General features: G+C 36.2%; 4 protein-coding genes across 10 annotated transcripts in view; 2 read left to right on the forward strand and 2 right to left on the reverse strand.

The window, feature by feature from the left end:
- Positions 1 to 518: 518 nt before the first annotated feature.
- On the forward strand, positions 519 to 4,797 carry LOC109109303 (potassium channel subfamily K member 6-like). The gene is made up of 3 exons (XM_019122443.2): positions 519 to 943; positions 2,588 to 2,983; positions 3,778 to 4,797. The coding sequence occupies exons 1-3, from the start codon at positions 634 to 636 to the stop codon at positions 4,011 to 4,013; spliced, it is 942 nt and encodes a 313-aa protein (XP_018977988.1). The 5' UTR covers positions 519 to 633; the 3' UTR covers positions 4,014 to 4,797.
- A 517-nt stretch (positions 4,798 to 5,314) lies between these two features.
- On the reverse strand, positions 5,315 to 7,968 carry sertad3 (SERTA domain containing 3). Of its 2 annotated transcripts, none has more exons than XM_019122444.2 (2): positions 7,803 to 7,968; positions 5,315 to 6,735 (listed from the first exon to the last, which is right to left on the reverse strand). In XM_019122444.2, exon 2 carries the CDS (start codon positions 6,725 to 6,727, stop codon positions 5,933 to 5,935), a length of 795 nt encoding a protein of 264 aa, XP_018977989.1. In that variant the 5' UTR covers positions 6,728 to 6,735; positions 7,803 to 7,968; the 3' UTR covers positions 5,315 to 5,932. The 2 variants fall into 2 exon arrangements, with proteins under 2 accessions (XP_018977989.1, XP_018977990.1); XM_019122445.2 differs by having other exon boundaries at positions 5,315 to 6,772.
- Positions 7,969 to 8,100: 132 nt separating this feature from the next.
- On the reverse strand, positions 8,101 to 10,569 carry blvrb (biliverdin reductase B). Its single transcript, XM_019122446.2, has 5 exons — positions 10,342 to 10,569; positions 9,317 to 9,478; positions 8,962 to 9,051; positions 8,734 to 8,865; positions 8,101 to 8,618 (listed from the first exon to the last, which is right to left on the reverse strand). The coding sequence occupies exons 1-5, from the start codon at positions 10,424 to 10,426 to the stop codon at positions 8,464 to 8,466; spliced, it is 624 nt and encodes a 207-aa protein (XP_018977991.1). The 5' UTR covers positions 10,427 to 10,569; the 3' UTR covers positions 8,101 to 8,463.
- A 3,100-nt stretch (positions 10,570 to 13,669) lies between these two features.
- Positions 13,670 to 17,485, forward strand: part of LOC109080914 (spectrin beta chain, non-erythrocytic 4-like) — a 68,308-nt gene continuing 64,492 nt past the window's right edge. For 4 of the 6 annotated variants that reach the window (XM_042743495.1, XM_042743496.1, XM_042743497.1 and 1 more), the window contains exon 1: positions 13,671 to 13,976. The gene's annotated coding sequence lies outside the window, so the exon portion shown is untranslated. Of the gene's footprint in view, positions 13,977 to 17,485 lie in introns of all 6 variants that reach the window. The other 2 variants (XR_006156994.1, XR_006156995.1) reach the window with 1 other exon arrangement.

Consider the following 17,485-nt stretch of genomic DNA (forward strand, 5'->3'; position numbering starts at 1 on the left):
TATGATGATGATGATGATGATGGTGATGATGATGATGATTTTATTCCATCACAGAAACAGGACTCCATACAACATAGAGGAGCCCAACAAGGGGCAACACACTCTGTGTAAACAAAACACTTCACACAGTGAACTTACTGTAAGTGATGCAAGTCACAATTTCCTTTTATGATAATGATGATGATGGTGATTTTACAACACGGGGGAGCCCTTGAAGGGGGCGACCCACTCTGTGTAACCAAAAGAGCATTATCTAGAAAACTGAGGTGAATCTTCATCTCATGTGAGCGCACATCATTTAACGATATATCCCAAAACTCTTCTTTTTTTGTCGGGGTAAGCTTTGACTCTTGGTACTGCTATGAGAGCTCCCGATAGCAATCGCACTATAGGTATAATGCATTTCTCAGTTGAGTGTTATGAAAGCGCTCGAATGAGGAACAAAAGCTTGTTCTGCACCACACAACTCAAAGTAGCACCCATGTGTGACTGAGTACGCGGGTTATTTCCTGGCCACCGTGGGCAGCTTCTGTCAGAGGCTGGAGGATTGTGAAAGGGTGGAGTTCAATCAGTCCAACACATCAGTGAAGCGAATTAAGAATCGCTGTCAGCTCGTTCCTCACATATCCCATCATGCCCACGGCGTTCAGGTCCTGTTATGTGCTCGGCGGCGTCATATTGGCGTACTTCGTTTATTTGCTGTTGGGAGCGCTGGCTTTCTCTGCATTTGAGCAGCCCGCCGAGGCAGCACTGAAGTCAGACCTGAGCTCCCTGAAAGCGGAGTTCCTCAACCTGAGCTGCATCAACGCCACGGCTTTGGAATTTTTCTTGGAGAAGGTTTTAAGAGCGAATAAATACGGCGTGTCGGTCCTTGAAAACGCCCGTACAAACTGGGATTGGGCGTCTTCGCTGTTCTTCGCGAACACGATAGTCACGACAGTGGGTGAGTTTCACAGGAACACAGTTTAACGGATGTTTGTTTGATGCTGCTCAAGTCCGACGTTTATAACCTACGTTCAGTAGTCCGTTTTATCTGAAGCGAGTGTAGGATACTACAGTTACAATTACAAACATGACAGGTGCGGCGAAACAAAGTTACAAAGTTCGCCAGAACTGAACAAACTACTGTAAGCGTGCAGGAAAAGCGTTTATTTCTGTTAAAGCGCTTTTGACTTTTGTTACTTCACTAAATAAATAAATAAAATAAAAATCGCCTAGGCACTTTATCACTATTTCACTTTACTTTATTCGCACAATGGTAAGATCAACAGGATGTTCAACAGGATGGAAATGTTGCCAAACAGGGGTTTTTCAAACGTTTTGATACCCTTTGTGTTGGACTTCCTAAAATGTGAAGGCAGATATGTTTTCATCTAAAAAGACTAGGCCTATACTAAAAACTAGACCTTTCATTAAAACAAAATTGATTATAACATGATTTCTGACAAGTGTTTAAACAGCAGATCGGAAGATTCTCAAAAGTATTTGTCAGCTGATCTCCTTTGACCTAAAATAAGTTAGTATTTCCGTTAATTGAATTAATTGTTGTAGGCTCTCTTTGTCAGTTGTTGCATGACATGCAGATAAACAAATACAATATTTAATCTTCTTGAATCATGTTAGTATTGAAAATGTAGCAAATTCATCCCTTTGTTCATTTAAATATGATTAAAAATGTGCAGGACACAGAAGTCAACTGTAAATGATGGCAAGTGAAGTAGATGGAGTGTGGTTTCAAATGAGAAGTGATTCAGTATTTTTATTTTTCACATAACAAAAGAACATTAAAAATAACTTAAGCCTCGTGTTGTGTAGTATTTTGAGTGCGACGTGTACATGGCTTCAGTACTTCTCATGTACTTGTGAGGGATTTAATTAGAATAACTACCTTTTTTTTCATCAGTTTTAATTGTAGCTGTCATCTGCACCAGGCAAAGACCTCTTAAATATATTGTAAGGTTATAAATAACCGTTTCTTCTTGAGTAATGAGTTTGTCCTTGTCATACATGGGGGAAAAAGATGAAAATTTGCATGCAACACAAATGTGTGCGGTGACATTCAAATTGTGTTGTGCATGAGTTATGCATTATGTTCCGTGTTTAGTGTATGAACATTATCCTTAAAAGTGATGTTAAGCTTATTTGATTAAATTTGTTTTTGGCAAACCCTCATATGACTCTCTTTCAGTCTTTTAAGTTTGGGCATAGTGCAAGCTTTGTTTGCGTCAACTGGACTTCTCAGTTTAAGGTCCTGCAAACAGTATCATGGGAGATCAATCCTTTGACCTGGGTGTCTGTATAAAGCTTTCCTTTCATTGAGAATGTTAACCTGTTTAGCTGACCCCTGCTCTGTATTAGATTACACTAAAAGCTTTATGCTGTCAGGAAATCATGTGCATTGTATAATTTGCAAGATGAAGGGATATTTCCGCCAAAAATAAAGATTCTGTTATTTATGAATACCACTCATGTGGTTCCAAATCTGTATGATTTACAATGTGACTTACAGTTGGGGAATACATGAAGTGATTTCACTTGCATTGTTTTTCTGTTGGAAATACTTTATTTTTCTTTCCCTCTCTTCCAGGATACGGCTACACTACGCCGCTCTCTGATGAGGGTAAAGCTTTCTCCATCGTGTATGCTGTGATCGGAGTGCCCTTCACCATGCTAGTGCTCACAGCCTGTGTCCAGCGCCTCATGCACCCTCTGACCTACGGGCCGATCTCCATGTGCCAGCGGAGGGCAGGCCTGCAGCCACGCACCGCCAGCGTGGTGCACTTCATCGTACTTCTGTTTCTGGTGGTGCTCGGCTTCTTTGTGTTGCCTGCACTGGCGTTCAGCGCCATAGAAGAAACCTGGTCTTTCTTAGATGCCTTCTACTTTTGTTTCCTCTCCCTCTGCACTATAGGACTGGGGGACTTTGTCCCGGCAGAAAAGCCAGGACAGAGACTAAGAGCTTTGTACAAGATCTCAGTCATGGGTAAGAAGCCACTTTCCAATTTCAGTAATGCTGGTTTCTTTAACAGATTTTTTTCTTGTGCTAAAAGAAGGATCAGGGTGTTAAGGGTTTTACTAAGAAAAGCCTTTTAAACTTTTCTCCAACAGAATATAAACTTGTATGTATGCATGTAAACACAATTTATTAGCTCCTTGAGTATGACCTAAATTTTATATAATTGTTCCTTTATTCAAATAAATATATAAACTCTAAAATATAAAAACAAGATAAAATTGACTTTATTTAAAATTTATCATATATGATTTTTTTTTAAAGTATATAATAAAATATTTTTACTTTTATCAGGTTTTGGTGTCAGCATAACCTGTACAGTAATTTTCATCTTTTAAGAGGATTAGAGCTAAAGTTATAGGTATTTTTCTGACATAAATAGTCCCACTTTTTACTGTTATGTAATTCATAGTTTTATGAAGTCTTGTACACTTGTATAAAAATATGAAACGTCTGAAACATTTTTCTTAAATATGTACACCGTGTTCCAAAATATTATGCAAGTGACATATCAATAGGATTTCAATACAATAAAGAGTCAGATTTTTGTTTGTGTTTTTCACATCATTTCAGGTAACTGTCTCAGACAGGTTTGTTCAATAGTTTGCCAGGTCTTCTTAGGTAAATGGAAACCCTACTTAAAGAGGTTGTTCCACATTATCAAGCAAGTCTGTTCTCATAAAATATGGTGAGGAAGAAAGATCTTTCTGAAACTGTTGTCTGAATTGTTTGGTTACGTGAGTTCTCGTTCTTTTCCCTTACAGTCTACCTGTTTGTGGGTTTGATGGCCATGTTCCTGGTCCTTCGTGCTTTCCACAAGCTTGCAGATGTGCACGGCTGGACTGCTTTCCTCCAGCTGCCGAGCTGCGAGGAGGAGGATGAGGATAAAGGGCCAATAATAGAGCGAGAGCCTGATGATTTATCGCCCGAGGCTGAGAAGGCCTCAATTAAGCCTCTGGATCCCAGTTCTCAAGTGTCCTACAACTCCATCAATAGATAAAACAGCAGTCTGCTCCACATTCTGATGAGGGCACTTACTTTCACAGTGTCCTGCACTTGTAAATTGTCTGGACATGTAACACCAACACGTCAAGACAATCAAGTATGAAGATACAGCAATACAGTACACCTCACTCGCTTCTGATGCTTTATAGAAGCAAAGCATCTGGGAAGAACATTTTCATGAACCAATGCCGTTTGTTTTCTGTTGAGTTGCCAGATCTGATCTTTAAGACTATAGGAATATTGACATCGCTCTAGGAAATTGAAAACTTGCTCATTGTGTCCCAAGTGTGAATCTTCTTTAGTGTTATTTTGTGTAGGATTCATAACTGATGACTTTTTTTGTTGCATGGCCTAAGACCACTCTGGACCACAGAAACAGGAAGAGAATGCTGCTGCTTGCCACTCATCCAGTACTGTTCTCTGTGTGTGTGTGTGTGTGTGTGTGTGTGTGTGTGTGTGTGTGTGCGTGTGTGAAATGAATTGAATCACTGTTTTCAGAGCTAATTAATGGTGGTTCTTTATGTCCAGGCATGTGGAGGACTTCAGATGCACTTTATAATTGGCTTTTTATTTAGGTTTGTGCAGCCAATGGTCGTGCTGAACACAATCTTTTTGTCTTTATCATAGTACTGTATGTTCATTGAATATTCTTTGTATTATTGCAATTGTATTTTCAATGTTGGATTGTAGGGAAGAAAAAGGTGCCTGATATTCACTGTCAGAAGAACAAATGGTGTTTTAAGAAATGCATGCACAGAAAAATAAAATAAATTTTGGTACTTTGTGACTTGATGTATTTGCATGGCCAGGTGTGATAAAAAAATATATCTCAAGTCTGTGGAGTTAAAGGAAGGTTGTACTTAACACACCCGGTTTTATATCTCTTTAAATAGGTTTCAAAAAATCTGTGATAAACGTGTCATTATGTAGGCCTAGATAAATTTAAACAACCTACCACTCAATCTAAAAAAAGTGGAATAAACAAGTTTCCCGTCTCCCATGTTTTCTCTGTGCATAATAGGACTAATATTAGTGAAATATTAATCAAATTAGGTTTTTTTTTGTTTACCCGACAAATTAAGTATTTTTTTCCCTATAGACTCGTTACAGGCTTATCCTTTTCTTGTAAGCTTTTTCTAGCTTGAAAATGTTTCTTATCCCTTTCATATAGGAAATTATTACCATTTACATATTAGATTTTAAATTATAAATTAATCTCCATAGCATTCTCTCCAAATAGCAATCTGACATGGAACTGTCTGTTTCTTAAATATAATTCCTTATTTAGCCACTCGATTTCACAGAGTACCACTTTATTTAAAGTAATACAATAGAATACAAAGAGTGATTAATATTCACATTATAATTTCATATTGGCATAGTAAATATTTTGCATAGGTAACTACACGTTCATCTGCTGAAACAGCACCAGTATGTTCATAATACTCATGTAACATTTACTGGACGTTATAATATCTTATATTTTAATGACCTTGGTCTATTTAAAGGACACTCCTAACGGTAACCTGCAAACAATGTAAGAATCCATATTAAACAAACTCAATGGAAAGTGCATATTTCAGAGAATAACATTATTTCATAAAGTAACAAAAAATAAACAAAATGGCACATTTGGAAAGGATTCCCTTAAAAAAAAAAATAATTGTGTATAACAGTCGCTGAACTTGTTAAATGATGCCTTGAATGAATCTGCATGAAATATAATTTCTGGAAACAGAACGAGGTGTGCATAAACAAGAGGACTTAAGACTGCTGCTAACCACCTGACCTTGAGATCAACTACTTGTAACATGAGGTAGCAAAGCCTTATTCAGTCCCTTGTGGAAATTTCTTCCGTATGCCTCCATAAAAACTGTTTATAACCTCAACGTCAGGAACATGATATCATCAAAATCAGCTTTGCGGGTACGTTCGCATCAGGATGTCCATAACATGCTCTATCTCCTGGATTTCCCACGTGGCCTGACCGCGAGAGACTAAAGATGAGGAAGAGGATGCTGAAGGGGATTTAGACAGAGATGGCAGGTACTTCACTAGATCATCCGCCGTGACGGAGAAGCCTTGCAGAAGGTTCAGCTCTGGTTCAAACACAGATGGGTCTATGTCTAGGAGAAGTTTATCTAGAGCTACATCCTGAGGACAACCTGGACACATCAGCTCCGTTTTGATGGACGATGCCATGTCGGACGTTCTTTCAGTCCTCAGAGGACACGGTGTTAGATTCTCTACAGAGCTGAGCGGAGCCCGCTGAGATGCACAAGGCCCTTGACCGGCGTCGATGACTGCATCTAGATCTTTGAGAATGGCAGAAATGGCTGAAGATAAAGAGAAATCCTCCTCTGAAGTCCAGGCCATGAAATCGTCCTCCGTATTTTCAGCATTCGGTGATGATAAAGGTGCATGATGCTCCGCTGGAGGAGATAATTGTGTAAAATCAGGCTCTGGTTTTAATTTCGCAGGAATCTTTGCGGCGGACAGCGATTCGACCTGCGCCCGGACCTCGGACTGGACCTGCCGCAGTGTGTTGTTGATCAGAACCGACCGTAATAAGCAGGGCTCCACGAGAGCCTGGTCGCGGTGGAACTTATCCATGGAGATGTCCAACACAGACTGCAGCTGACTTTCCCGCGCTGATCCTCCTCCCTCGTCCTCCCTGCGGAGTTTACGCTTCTGTCCCTTGGCCACCATTTCTCACACTGCAACACAACAGTGAGTTTGAGTTCAAGACTGCTCCTATGAGGAAATACAAAACATACACTTCACATAGTAGAGCGAGAATGATGCAAATCATTCAAAGATGCCACATTACCACACCATTTGCTAAAGCTTTACAGAATGTATATTTTTCATACAATTCATGTAAAGTATTAAATCAACTATTCAAGTTGTTTTAATAATTTAGAGACTTGATAATAGAATACTCAAAGACAGAAAAGCAAAATCGAAGTAAAAAAACATTAATCTGTAAGGTAAGTTTATTCTAGGACTTTAATACATACGATACGAATCTATAAATATTTAATTTCACATATTTTAATTGGCTGTTGTTGAATCAACTCACTGAGTTACTAAATATTAATAACCCCATGAAGTACAATAAATATCAAGTTAAAAAAAATATATATATATATATATTATAATATAAAAATAATATATTTTATATATTTTTTTATTTTATTTTTATATTTTTAATAATTAAAAAAAAATAGCATTTTACCCCAAGGTTCTAATTTTTTTTTTTTTTTTACTGTTAAAAATGGTTTTATTCCACAATTCTAAAAACATTGTGTCCACAAATTCCTCACTAACTTTACCTCAAAAAAACTTTACCTCAAAAAAAAAAAAAAAAAAAAAAAAAAAAAAAAAAAAAAAAAAAAGATATTCAAGAAGCCAATTGTTCTACAAACTCCAGATGTGTGGGACGGAATGTATCATATTTAATTATATTAAAGGTATATTTAATTATATCGAATAATAATTCGAGTCTATTTCGAAGACGACAAGGGCCTGTATGTATTGAGACAACTCGAGACTGATTTTTAATACAGAAATCTTAGATAAAAAGTCATTAGAATTGAACTAGGCATATTTGCAATATCAGCCTTCCGGAACAGCAACTGGCTACAAAAGTAACATTTTTAAATTGATACAAAAACAAGTAATGTATTCAATGTATCCAGAAGTTTGTGTGAGAAAAAATCAGTGCGCTAGCTTAGCATGTTAACTACCTGCTATTACTTTCTGGATGACATGTTTTACTCACCTGTAACGAATGTAAACGAACTCCAAGATCGATGTAACTCGTGTAGATTTATATTCATTCGACTTCTATTAAAATATAACGCTCCTGAAGCGTCGGGTGACTGGAAGCGTCTGCTGGAGGTTTTTTTGTCCCGCCAGTGATTCAATCAGTTCTGACGTCACGCGCGCAATGCACGCCGGGAATTGTAGTTGCGTGAGTACCTACTACTTCTTGTGTCTCTAAACAGGATAGTTAAAGCGGGTACAAAATACTGCTTACACCACATAATATACTACCAACGTAAACGAGAAACAATAACTTTGTAAATTAACATCTTTATTTAAACACAGAACATAAAATGATTACATTATTAGGCAAATTAGGCCTACATAGTTTTTCATTCAGTGATTCTTAAGGCAAAACAAACAGCGAGAAGTTCTCCAACGATCCATTTTTCAGTAAGAACAAAACTTCTTAGATTAACTATAGATACTTTTATTGCTGGTCAGTTTTTGTTTATTAAAAAAAAAACTTTATAGATGCAATCAGTAACTTTAAAAAAGTTTCAGTTATTTGACACTTCTACAATGGCATAAGAAAGAATAATAAAAAAAATAAGGATGCTGCAAAATTAAAGTCATTTTGGCCAGTGAATTATAAATCAATTATGCCCCTGAGTAGATTAACTATATTCTCCACAGACTCCAACCGTCTTTCCATCCCATTCAGATATGGAAAGGCACTTGACAAAGAAATGGCCCAGGTCATATTTGGAGATGACTCTTCCTTTTAACATGTTCTCGGTCACAGTGTATTTTTCTGTCAGAGGTTTGTCACCTAGAAAGACGACAATCACATATTTTCTTAAACATACAGTAACATACAGTTAACCAAAACAGACAATTAAATGAAATCCATATTTTAGGGATGCAGATCTTTCAGAGCTAATTACCAGCAATATGCGGAGGCATGACAGCTACATAGTCCAATCCTGACTCCTTCAGGACGGTGTACATTCGGTCATGATCTTCAGTGACCGGCACCAGGCGAGGAGGAACTTTGGCACGATCCCACAGGAGGAACGCTGTGAAAGGTAAAAGAGAGAGATACAGCAGTTTCTTCACATGTCAGTATGCGCTTGCACACTAATGAGGCAGAAACACGGCTCAGACATCAATACCTGACATGCACGCAATAACTTTGCGGATTCCGCGGGCTTTCATAACCTCCAGAATGTTCCGGGTTCCCTCAGACATCATTGTTGTGGGACCAGCAGAAAAAATGTCAGAGAACAAGTCAATAAACTTGAATAACATTTGGATGCAATTATTAGTAACTCCAAGCCTGTTTGATTCTCAACCATTTCAAACGCTCCCTCCAAGCATCATGATGCAATTAAAAACAGTTTTCATGCTGATTTTAATTTGAATTTTGAGTGAAATGAATTAATTTCTAAGTAAGAGTGATGCATGTATGACCAAAAACGAAAAAAATACATTACTAAGTGAATTTGCATTGAGTTTAAGTGAACTCACTGAGATCACTTCTTGTCCCCAGAATGATGATCACCGCATCTTGACCCTCCAGGGTCTTCTTCACATCATCTTTGTTCAGAACGTCTCCCACCACTACTCTGGAGGCCTTGTGGTCTGGAGGAAGCCTTGCAGCGTCTCTCACCAGCACAGTCACATTGTAACCTGGAACAGCCAAAAATCTAAGTGAGAAGGCTTGGTAATAATATGCTTGAAATGAAAGATCATGCAAGATGCCATGCCTGTTTGGTCAAGATGACCATAAGATATCACAACTATCAATAAACGTGACAATAAAGCACAGTGCAGCCAAAATAATTTTGAAACTGCTCATACGAAAATGAGAAAATCATTTTATAAAAATAAAATATTTGATTACTGACAATTTATTTAAAAAGAAACAAAAACCGAGCACTATTTTGTATTATATTTATGTTAATCGTCCACCTTTATATATTCATTTGATATTCATATAGTTATTTACTGTCAACAAAAATGACAATGAATCCAACTGAAGTGGAGGCCAGCTGATCAAGACCTCTGCAGTGTTCAGATAAAAACTGTCCGTTTATGCTTATCTTTAACATGCATACTATGACTCAGCAGCAGGTTAGTTATTATGCATGACTAAGAAGTTTCGCAAACGTCTCGTGATCTCAATGCATAAGAGAAGGAACAAAACAAGTAAAAAAAAAACTAAAAAAAACAATTATATATAATATATATTAATATATATATATATATTATATATTATATATATATATTAATACTTAATATATCAAGTTCAACAACACCTGCTGGGTCCGTGTTGTTAATCAACAACTCTGCAACTATTTTAATCCTGCATGCATTTAGTAAATTTGAACGACCCCAACTTTCCACACAAGTTTCTATTTTTAAACAAAGTCAAATGTTTGCAAGGTCAAACACAATCTCTGCATTGAAATATCCTAAAGCGATTAGAAGACAGTTTGAATTAACATATATATTATACAGTATGTCCCAAGTGTCATTGTGTAGCTGTGTACCTGCGGCCACTGCGATAGGTAAGGTCGCTAACCCCGTCATCCCCGTGCTGCCGAATATTGCCACATTTTTTATAGCATCAGACATACTGAGTAGAAATGCTCTTGGTCAGTTCCACGTGCAAAGAGAGATTTTACTGAAAACCCACGCTCTGGCACTAGCAGTGTGTTTAGCTGCAATCCTGATCTTGAACGTTTATGTCTCTGGCTGCTGTCACGTATGTAACGCCTCCTTCAGGAAACTAGGGAGCGTAGTATTGTGACAAGCCCCGCCTTTTGATCTGAGCTCTGTTTGCTGTTGTTGCTAGGCCACATGAATGACTTCTCAGCTGTCCAATCGCTGATTGCTTATGACTAGAGCTAACCAATTACAGCAAAGAATGCTCAGGTCAAGGGCGGAGCTTGTCGGTGGGCGACTGTAACGCGTCTAAGGTGAAATAACTCCTAAATGTCTTCAAAACTGCTCGCTAAGAGCTGCTTTCGTATTTTGACCACCTTTTAAAATATGGATTATTTATTATCAGTCATTAAATGTAGTTGGTTTTGGATTTTTCTCAATAGTAATAGTTCATTTTGAAAATATTATTTATAACCATAGGTTACCATGATTCTGTGTTGTCTACTTGTCAACCAAGGAGGAGTAAGTCAATAACAATGAACACCTTTGCTATGCACCTGCTATTGACCCTACTGGTGTTAAAACATATTTAGGTTTTTATAGGCCATTTCATAAGTGTATATTTCTTAACTAATGCAATGTTAATATACCAAACTGTACAAAAGTCTTGATGTTTACTCCCATGATAATGCAGGTGATATAACAGGGGACCTTGTTAAAAGGGTGTGATCTTAATAGTGTTGAATACTTAAAAAAATGTACTTAGATATTATATTACTAACCACATTATATTAATATTAACCACACTCCAGTGGTTTGAGTCTTACCTATCAGATAGGTCCTTCAAAGTATCTTGGAGAGAGTGAGTGGGTCCAAGTCGTAACATCTAACTACTGGGGTGCCTCAGGGCTCAGTTCTTGGACCACTTCTCTTCTCTGTCTACATGGCATCATAGTGTTCTGTCATTCGGAAACATGGCTTTTCATATCACTGCTATGCTGATGACACTCAACTCTACCTCTCATTCTTCCCTGATGATCCGACGATAGCTGCTCGCATCTCAGCTTGTCTAACAGACATTTCTTGCTGGATAAAGGACCATCACCTTCAACTCAACCTTGCCAAGACAGAACTGCTTGTGGTTCCAGCAAACCCATTGTTTCATCACAATTTCACCATCAATCAACCATGACTCCTTTAAAAACAGCCAGAAACCTTGGAGTTATGTTTGATGATCAGCTGATTTCCTCAGACCACATTGCTAAAACTGTCCGGTCCTGCAGATTTGCTTTATTCAACATCAAGAAGATCAGGCCCTTTCTTTCGGAACATGCTTCACAACTCCTTGTTCAAGCTCTTGTTCTGTCCAGGATGGACTATTGCAATGCTCTCTTGGCAGGTCTTCCAGACAGTTCTATCAAACCTTTTCAGTTAATCTAGAACGCAGCCAGATTTATTTTTAATGAGCTGAAAAGGATGCATGTCACACCTCTGTTTATCAATTTGCACTGGCTACCAGTAGCTGCTCGCATAAAATTCAAGGCATTGATGTTTGCCTACAAAACCACCACTCGCTCTGCATCCCTTTACCTAAATTCATTACTTCAGACTTATGTTCTTCTAGAAGCTTGCGTTCTGCAAGTGAACATCACTTCATTGTGCCATCCCAAAGAAGCACAAAATCACTTTCATGGACTTTTACATGAACTGTTCCCTCCTGGTGGAATGACCTGCCCAACTCAATCCGAGCAGCTGAGTCCTTAGCCATCTTCAAGAATCGGCTAAAAACACTCTTCCATCTTAATTTGACCCTCGTACTCTAGCACTCTCTATTCTAATTCTATTCTTAAAAAAACCACACATTTCTAATCTTTTTGTATTCTGTCTTTTCTCTTTTTATTCATTATACTATTAACAAAAGTAAAAAACGGCCTCTAACACTAGCTTGCTCTATTCTTTTCCTTTTCCTATTTTCCTATTTTTTTATTTATTATATGATTTAAAAAAGAAAACATTGCTACGTGTACTGCGTTAAGCTAACTGGGACTTGTTATAGCACTTGTATATCATTGCTCTTCTGTTGATTTTGATTGCTTCCAATGTCCTCATTTGTAAGTCGCTTTGGATAAAAACATCTGCTATATGACTAAATGTAATTGTAAATATTAATGAAATAAAAGGCGACTTAAGTGAACTTAAAAATGGTTAAACATGTATACATGACAATTTTTCTTAACACACTTTTCACTTTTGTTTCACTATTGTTTACATTATTTTAATAATCTTTTGTCATGTTTTAAAGAAGTTCACTTTTAATGCACTAACACACTAAAGCAAATTTACTTGATAATTACTTTGACTAAATTTTAGGGCTGTCAAATGATTAATCACGATTAATCACATCCAAAATAAAAGTTTTGTTTACATAATATATGTATGTGTACAGGGTATATTTATTATGTATATATAAATACACACCATAATTTATATATTTAGAAAATATTACATGTATATACAGTTTATATATTTATATTCTTATATTTTATATTATATAATAACATATATTTAATATATAAACATAAACATATTCTTCTTAAATATATACATGCATGTGTGTGTATTTATATATACATAATAAATATACACAGTATACACACATATATTATGTAAACAAAACTTTTATTTTGGATGTGATTAATCGTGATTAATCATTTGACAACCCTACTAAATTTTAAACATTTTATGATTTAAATGTTATATTAAATATAATTTTATGTGTTTTATATGTTTTTATTTTAGTTTCAGTTTCAGTTAACTTAAAATAAATGAAAATTAAAAATGTTGCTCATGGCAACTAGCTGAAATAAAATAAGTTTATCAAAATAAGTTAATAAGTAAATACGTTTTTTTTTTAAATATATTATTTTGAACATTTATTTCATTTCAAGTAACATTTTTAATGGTCTAGTTTTAGTTTAGTTTAGTAACCCAACAATGGCGAAAAATAGTGTATTAATGGACTCATGTATGAACCTTTCTCACCATTGTATTGTGTGTGTGTGTAGAGAGAGGGCTCTTTTAGGCTGTCTTTTAGGCTGTAGTGTGTGTGCGCGTGGCTCCCCGATCACACTGCTGCTGTATTCTCCGCGTTCTTGAGAGAGAGAGAGAGAGAGAGAGAGAGAGAGAGAGAGAGAGAGAGAGAGAGAGAGAGAGAGAGAGAGAGAGAGAGAGAGATTGAGCGCGTGCGTATCCGGTGCACGGGATATCCGAGCACACCGGCGATCTGACCGAGCAAGCAAATCTGGCCTCAGACACATTTTTGATGTGATGCGAGTGATATCACCCCTGAAGGAGCCGCGCACTGACCGGTGTCCCTTCTTCTCATCGCGCACCTGACTGAAGTATGCCAGAGAAAAGAGACAGCGCTCAATCCATCCGGGATTATTCATACATCGCATGAGAAGCATCTTTCCGCGCTCATCTGTGCCATAATCATTCATCCTTAGGAGTGGATGTGCAGGTAAGGATCGCACTGAGATCCGTACTGGAGAACAGTGATTCCCGTACGCTGTTATGATGTCCGTTGATTCCTGTTCGGTGAATGCAGCGAACACCGGCCTGTGCTGGCCACACACTGCAGTCATTTCTGGGCCGTGTCTTGAGCGATATTGTGCTTGTTGTAAATGTCAGCCGATGTTTTTGCGTTTAAGATGCCAGGCCTGGTATATATCCGCACGCTGCTGCATTTTCCAACACACTCCCTATTGGACCTCATTGAGGAAAGTTGCTTGTAAACCCAATAAGTGCCCATGTAGAGTGACAGGCCTGAATGGAAGAAAACATTTAATAGGTGGCATGAACATTAGAGAGAACAAACAGCGCTGGGTATAAACGGTGATGGGAATAGTGGTCAACAATGCGGTAGATGCATTGAAGAAATACATCATCCGTGCATTCTAGCTGCACCCACAGCTCCAATCATGTGTCAGAAATTAGCAGCAGCAGTGGACTTTTTGTGTAAAACGTGAAACTGCCATCCATGACCTGTTTTGCAGCATTAAAAGAATAGTCTCATGTGAGGTGTCTAATTTTCAGATCTTGGTTAGTTGAGACAAGAGGCAGGACATATGAGTCATAGTAAGGTTAAATGCAATCAGTAGGTTATATATGCTGCTGTGTCTGCATTGCTTCTGTTGTATTGTCTCCTGAAATCGCTGCACAACCTTACTGTATATAGAATTTAGACTGCAAAGGAGGCACAGAAGATGCACCTAAAGCAGCATATATGGCACAGGAATGTTTGTTTATACAGACTGTTAAATTCTGCACATATGGCAGGTGGAATAAATGCATTTACACAGGAATTATAATAGCAAAAATAATGTTATGAAATTGATATTTTATGATTATGATTTTTTTTAATGAAAATATAAAATGCTAAATATAAATATGAACAACATATCATAAAATTGAGAACTTGTAAAAAAAAAAAAAAAAAATGTAAAAAGCATTTTTATTTATGCTTGTTATACTTGCACCTTTTAAAATATACTTTGAGCCACCTATAACTGGACACTTTAATTTCCACATCTCAGATATGTATTAAACCATATACATGTGATATATATGGTCGTTTTTTTTTTTTTGTAAAATGAATGCTGTGTTGCATTGTTTTTGTGTTGTTTTGTGTTATTATAGTTTTTATATTGTTTTTTTTGTGTTCATTTTTTTTTTTTAATATTGATTTTGATTAGAATGCAAAGACTTTTTTCTTTGCAACAAGCACTTGTTTTTGTACTTGTACTTTTGTACATTCAGTTGATTTGATGCAAATGCATATTTTTTAAAATGAGAGTCTTTTTGCACATAGTAATCTACTCTCTTTTCAGTCTTTCACAGTGATGAGATTGAAGGCTTGCTTTACTAGCAAAGGATTTCAGAACAAATGTTTAACCTACACAGTGTCACAGTGTGATGTCATAGCGCTGATGCTGTCCGTAGTGTTGACATTCACTATTGTACCTATAGTTGGTTGTCTTTTAAAATAAATTGGTGAAATAAAAATCGAATCATATTGGGTTTCTGAAACCCGATATACACAGCTCTGTTTATAAGTGCATATGTTTAATGTGTTGTCCAGTTCTATTGATGTCATTGATCCCAAAGCAGATTTTCAGTGGAATAAATTCATTAGTATGTCTATATCTACTTAATTCAATCAAGAAAGGTGGCAGCAAGCATAAAGAGAGAGAGAGAAAGAGAGAGAGGGAGAGAAGTCCTCTGCCCGGAGACTGGTGGCCTTCATGTTAATGTAGCATGGCATGATCTCCCTCAGGTCCTCCTCGACTCTTTGAGGACTGGATCACTTTTTTATTCCCCTGAAAGCAACATATACAGTCTGAGAAGAAGCTCCAGCTCCTGATCTATATCTGACCTATTTGAGTTTAAATGTAGAATGTCCTTTTTAAAGGGCAACCGCTGTTTTTGTTGAGGCAGATTCTTCTGTCAGATTATCTACATCCAGGCCTTCTTGAGAAGATGGAAACTGATTTAGGAACATGATGTCATTATGATATTAAAGCAGATTTATCCTAATGCTTATTTCTTGACCGTGAGGAGACAGGGTGGATGGTACCTGCTGCTTTGATAAATTAAAAAGAGCTAACTAATTAATATAAGCTGGTCCAGACCAAATCATATTGTATTGTCTGGGCCAAAAATCTGTGTAGTTGTGAGAAATGGATTTCGTGGTATGGTAAAAATATGTTCAAATAAGCTGATTTGAATTGAAATCCTATTTATAGTACACATGGGTCAAAGACGAAAAAGGGTTTAAGCATAAAAACAATAATTGTAATATTTGGCATAATACAAAATACAAAATAAAAAGCTTTCGGTTTAATTTAATTGCAATTTTGTTTTTGTTTTTCTGAACAAAAAATAAATATCATACATTTTCCCTGATTCACAGAAGACACCCACTAAAATGTCATTCAGTGTAACAATCTTGTCAGGCATATTTACAACAAAAATCAATTTATGACATTTTAAAAGACTAATTACAACAAATTAGTATTTTAAATGTAATATTAAATATAGTGTTATATGTTTTATACTTAAAGTATACAAATACTTTATATAGACTATATACTGTATAAGTACATAAATATGGGCCTACTATATTTAATCACCCAAATACTAATTCGTTGTAATTTTACATTTAAAAAATTTGCCACTATCCTAGGTTTTGCCCATTTGTCAGTAAGAATTTTTTACTCATTTAAAACACAATAAAATGTAATATGCTCCCTTATTCTTTTATATATTTTAATATGTACACGTCAGAATAAGCATATTGTTTGAATTTTTTACATAAATATTGTGTTACACTGAATGACAATGTAACAATATTTCAATCAAATTTTGACATTTCATTCTCCAAAAACTTATTTGAAACCTTAAAATTTAATGTGTTTTTATGGACATAAAATAACTTTTGTAAATTTATTTTGATGCGGACGTCTTAAAGTCTTTGACCCACATTCAAACCTTAAATTTTGATGTAATATTAATCAAAAATATTTATTTTCCATAAGACAAAAAATCATACAAAGTAAAACATTATTTATTAAAAAGACATAATGTTTTATTTAGACATGAGTCAAATGTTACTTAATATTGCTCAGTATTATAATTAGTCTTTTTAAAACTTAATTTCACCATAAACCAAAGCTAAATTAGATCTAATATGAAAGTAGCATTTCATTAATATAAAACTAAGAAATCTTTGTTAGTCAGTGTTTCATTTTAATATTTATTGTGATGTCTTTTGAAAATATGCATTATATTTTATGTTTTGTACTACACTGTAAAAAGTGTAATCTTAAAGAATTATTTCTGCCTCATTTTGCACACAAAATCTTGTCACACAATTTCCGAAAACACCAGAACCACACACCAAATCTGCAAAACCATACACTAATTCTCATCCTTTGACTCTGCCTTTGACACTTTTTGCAAAACACAACA

The sequence above is a fragment of the Cyprinus carpio genome, chromosome B18, assembly GCF_018340385.1.
Source record: "Cyprinus carpio isolate SPL01 chromosome B18, ASM1834038v1, whole genome shotgun sequence".
NCBI classification, from domain to species: Eukaryota; Metazoa; Chordata; class Actinopteri; order Cypriniformes; family Cyprinidae; genus Cyprinus; species Cyprinus carpio.